The 4,474-nt window shown below is 43.9% G+C and overlaps 1 protein-coding gene across 1 annotated transcript; it reads right to left on the bottom strand.

Annotated features, from left to right (window-relative positions):
• Nucleotides 1-325: 325 nt before the first annotated feature.
• scrt1b (scratch family zinc finger 1b) lies at nucleotides 326-1,999 on the bottom strand. The gene is made up of 2 exons (XM_060869268.1): nucleotides 1,885-1,999; nucleotides 326-1,023 (listed from the first exon to the last, which is right to left on the bottom strand). Exons 1-2 carry the CDS (start codon nucleotides 1,997-1,999, stop codon nucleotides 326-328), a joined length of 813 nt encoding a protein of 270 aa, XP_060725251.1.
• Nucleotides 2,000-4,474: the final 2,475 nt, after the last annotated feature.

Raw genomic sequence — 4,474 nt, 5'->3', positions numbered from 1 at the left:
AACACCTTTTTACAGAAAGAAAACAAAAATCGAACAAATAAATAAATAAATAAATAAATAAATAAATAAATAAATAAATAAATAAATAATCAATCAATCAATCAATCTTTCATTTCCATCCATCGCGGGGTCACTTGCAGCAGTATAATAATATCAAGTGATAAGAAAAGAAAGTTATTTAACAGCATTGTGTCACTCAAACCTTCAATGTGCAGGAACTCTTCGCCGCTGCACTTTCAGCACTGAACTCTGAACAGCAAACGAAGCCTTAGTATTCCCTTAGGGTCAAAAACGTCTAGAAGAGCCGAGGCTTTGCCCGGCGAAATCACGCTTGAATCGGCGAGAGTGCGCCCTTGAAGCACGCCGACTCGTAGTGTTTGTTCAGATACGACTTGAGCGCGAACGTCTTGCTGCAGCGCGCACACTTGAAGTGTTTAAAGGCCGAGTGAGTCTGCATGTGCGCGCGCAGGTTGGAGCGGTCGGCGAACGCCTTCCCGCAGTGCGCGCAGCCGAAAGGCTTCTCTCCCGTATGAGAACGCATGTGGCCCTGCAGCAGCCAAGGACGGCTGAACGCTTTGCCACAAACATCGCACTTGTGCCGTAGATCGTGCGTGAGGACGTGCATAGCCATTGCCGGCATGGACACATACACCTTGCCGCAGGTCGGGCACTTCTTTGCCATCTTGCTGTCCAGGCTGCGGTGCGTCTGCTTGTGGCGACTCAGGTTTGATGACGTGGCGTATGACTTGCCGCACTCAGTGCACGTGTGGCGAGGCGGACTGCGCGCTCCTCCGGCCGCCCTGCGCCGTGAGCGGCCATCCGTGATGAAGAAGGCGTGCGCCGTGTAGCCTCCACTCACTGCTGTGTCGCCGTTGATCGAGCCACCCGTGGTGTCCGATCGCGGGCTGTCCGCCTGGTAATCACTGTGCGCGCCATCATACAGAGGCTCCGGAGAGGGAACCTTAACGGCGCCATCAGTCTCTGCATCATACACCGCCGGAGTAATGTAGTCCCTAATGTAACCTAGCAGGGAGAGAACCAGCACTTTCATTCACTTATGCACAGTCGCAATGAAAGCCAGAGAAAACTTGGTGGATGACTGATGCCAACTACCTTTTAATTAAAAGATCATTCTCTAGAGGCTAAACTTAATATTCTCCCTTTCTGGCCTCTATGTTCTAAGGTTCTTCTTATCATTTGTGTAGGAATGTTTATACTTTTTATTGATCGTCTGGCTCAGTTTTAAAGTTGCAATGTTGTGTTATTAGTAAATGTCCTTTTTAAAAATGCATATTTTATTTGGATCCAACCTGCAAGCAACTTTCTCTTGGAAAGACACTAATGAATGAATGAATGAATGAATGAAAGAATGTCCAGTCATATAAAAAATGCCTTAACTGGGGTTGCCTGATGGAGCATGCACACTGCAGTATATCAGGAGCACTGGCCGTCTATTTGACCCACACTATACATTATAAACGCTACAGAGTTACTCCAATAAAAAGCAATGGACCTGCGTCGCCCTAAAGCAGGTTGTCAGCATGCGCGCAACTGGGTTACCTCCAAACCCACATGTCGAAAAGTGTGTCAAACAGCACGACAGGTATTCCATAGGAAAAATGTATACGTTTTAGAAGATATTGTTAGTCTGGATTTCACAGAAACTGTTCAAATGAATAGAGTGATATGTGCATGCGTCCCTTTTGGCGTGTGATGCGTGAATGACTTATAATGAGATAACTTCAGGCTTTGTGATTAAAGCAGCAACGCCTCGTCCTGGTTGATCACGGATCGCTACATGTTTACACGCAGAACCATATAAAGAGTGCTGAGTTCACCCAAACACACAGCAGGAGGAATGTGAGAGAAGAGATTTTCATTTACCTTTTTCGTGGATCCGCAGGTTCAGGTCAGATCTTGACCTGCCATAAGCGCTCTCCAGCTCTGCGCATGAGAAATCATCTAGCTTTACCTTCTTCACCAGGAAAGACCTTGGCATGTTTAGAGCGCAGGGCACACAAACCCTTCCACTACGCTCGCGCCTCTCACTTTATCCACGTCAGAACCGGAAAAGAGGAAACGGACACTTCAAAGATCCTGTAACCAAACCGGACAGGAACAGGAGGAGAAGATGCGAGCCGTCCACGGTGGAAGCCTGTGTGTGTGTGTGTGTGTGTGTGTGTGTGTGTGTGTGCGTGCGTGCGTGTATGTGTGTGTGTGTGTGTGTGTGTGCGCGCGCGCGCACCGCTGTTTTACCAGTCGAGCGAAATGCGACTCCTCCTAAAGAATACACAAACAGTAGGTTTTTGCAAAAATCGAAGTGCAAAAGTGAAGCACGAAAGCGTTTCCAGGGGTCTTGCTGACGGGAGGGCATAAATCTGTGGTGTCCGCTGCCTCCTTCCTCCCTCCTCCTCTTCCTCTGCTCCTCGTGGATGTGCGCGCGCGCTTGATCAGCACCGAGCGCTTTATACGCGCGCGCCGATCAGGTGGCGCACTGAGAGGGGAAGCGCTTAATGTAATCCACCCGAAACCTCCCGGGAACAGAGCTGCGCGACAATGATTTATTGATGCTCTCCTTCATCTCTCCGTCTGATTTTCTGTTTTTTTTATGCGTCCAGGGTGAACCATGTACCATGTTTATGTACGTGAGGAATGTATTGTAAAAAAAAAAAAAAGTGTGTGTGTGTGTGTGTGTGTGTGTGTAACAAGTCCCAGTATCGCTACAGTACTAATGATTAACAGAAATGACAAATTGCTTCCAGAATAGAGAGGAGACTCTTTAATGTCTGTCGTCTTTATAAATCCATCTTTTAATTCTGTGTGAATGTGCGTTAATACATGTAATGTGATGTTCATATCTGCAGACAGTTTGCACATGGCTCATCTTCAGTATTTCAGTGTTGTGTTTAAAGGCTCACTGACCGTATATTACATCAGAACTTTAAACTGTTTCTTAGAACAGAAAGTGGTGGTGATGTCATAAAAAAGTCTTCACCTTGTGGACATGCACGTTCTGAAATACTGGCATTAGCTAGACCTGAATTAGAATCATATATTAATTGCATACATTAATCCATGAAGCTACAATTCCATGCAAACATAACCACAAGCAAAATAAAAGAAAAGAAAAGAAAAGAAAATAATCGTTTTATTCTTCATATTTTTGTTTTGAATTCATATTTCATATTTCTTTTTATTTTGAATTGAAACACACCAAAAGGCTGTAGAATACACATGGCTGTCTCAGTGTTACGAAAAAATTGAAACTGTAGAATGGATGGTGGAGTAATGGACTGAGGAATTAATGGGGACCTTTAGAGTATAGTGAAAAGATTTTGCAGTGGATATTCCAAATCAAAAGTACAATACAAGTGTGTGCATATCATTCTTTTAAACTGAACTACTTTCTTACTTCATTTGACTATGTAATCTGCACAGTCGTGTTCAACTGAAAGGTCACTACAAAGTTTTTTTATGTTTCATTTGCTCTGTATGTAGACAATGTTTTTAATCTGATGGAAATAGAAACTATAAATAACACGCATTCAGCTATTAATTAGGAAAGTTGAGAAGTTTTCTGTGAAGCTGTGACTCTCTGACTCTCCCTTCATGCAACACTCCTCAGCTTAACACAGAAATCAGCATTACGATGTAAGCATGCCGGAATAACGTGGCACCAATTTCATTTCTATTCAACGAGTCATCTAAAAAGCTACCACAAGGCATAGATCTAACTTTGTCAATCAGTTTATCTGAAAGAAGTCTATTTGTACAGCTTTAATTTTACACCATACACATACACTGTACACACCACCAGGAGCAGCAACAGAAGGCATAGTGCCCTGATGAAGGGGACTGCTGGGTATTGTCCCTCGGCCTGCTGTCGCAGTAACACTAAATACTGCTGAGTCCAGTTCTCACCAGGCATCTCCACATACACACACACACACACACACACACATACACATACAGAGTGCTGGGCTAAGAGCAAAAACATACCTTGTCACTTTTCCCCCTCTTATATTTTTGATGACTGCAAATGAAACGCAATATAACACACATTACCAATACACCCTGAACTGCACCAAAGTCACACAGTGAAATGAATACTGATAAAACACAGCACCAATCTCATTTTTCTTGAACAAATTGAGAATGATGCAAGCAATGAAGAGTAATTAGGATTCCCCCAGTTCAGTGTTTCCAAAGCCTGAGTGATCAAAATCATTGCCACAGAGTGTCAGGCAAGCATGGAGAGGAACTTCGCCTCAAGCGCTATCCCTGACAAGGGTTTGCTGCCATCTGCCCCTTTGTACTGTCTTCTTACTGATGAGAAAATATCATCTGAACCTCCTCCGTGGTAATTGCCTTGAATCAGTGAAATTGCATTTCTATAGACACTTGACATCCCTTGCAGCAAGAGTAACATTTTGAACACCTCAGAAATTCTGTTTTAGTAGGAGATAAAAATGAG

Source organism: Tachysurus vachellii, chromosome 5 (assembly GCF_030014155.1).
Source record: "Tachysurus vachellii isolate PV-2020 chromosome 5, HZAU_Pvac_v1, whole genome shotgun sequence".
Classification (NCBI taxonomy): domain Eukaryota; kingdom Metazoa; phylum Chordata; class Actinopteri; order Siluriformes; family Bagridae; genus Tachysurus; species Tachysurus vachellii.
This window is presented reverse-complemented; position numbering and strand designations above follow the sequence as displayed.

What these genes read in the sequence shown, in the direction of transcription:
- scrt1b (XM_060869268.1), bottom strand. Translation starts at nt 1,999, where the DNA reads ATGCCAAGGTCTTTCCTGGTGAAGAAGGTAAAGCTAGATGATTTCTCA. An exon ending in CCTGCGGATCCACGAAAAAG is followed by an intron (nt 1,024 to 1,884) that starts GTAAATGAAAAT and finishes TCTCCCTGCTAG; the next exon opens with GTTACATTAGGGACTACATT.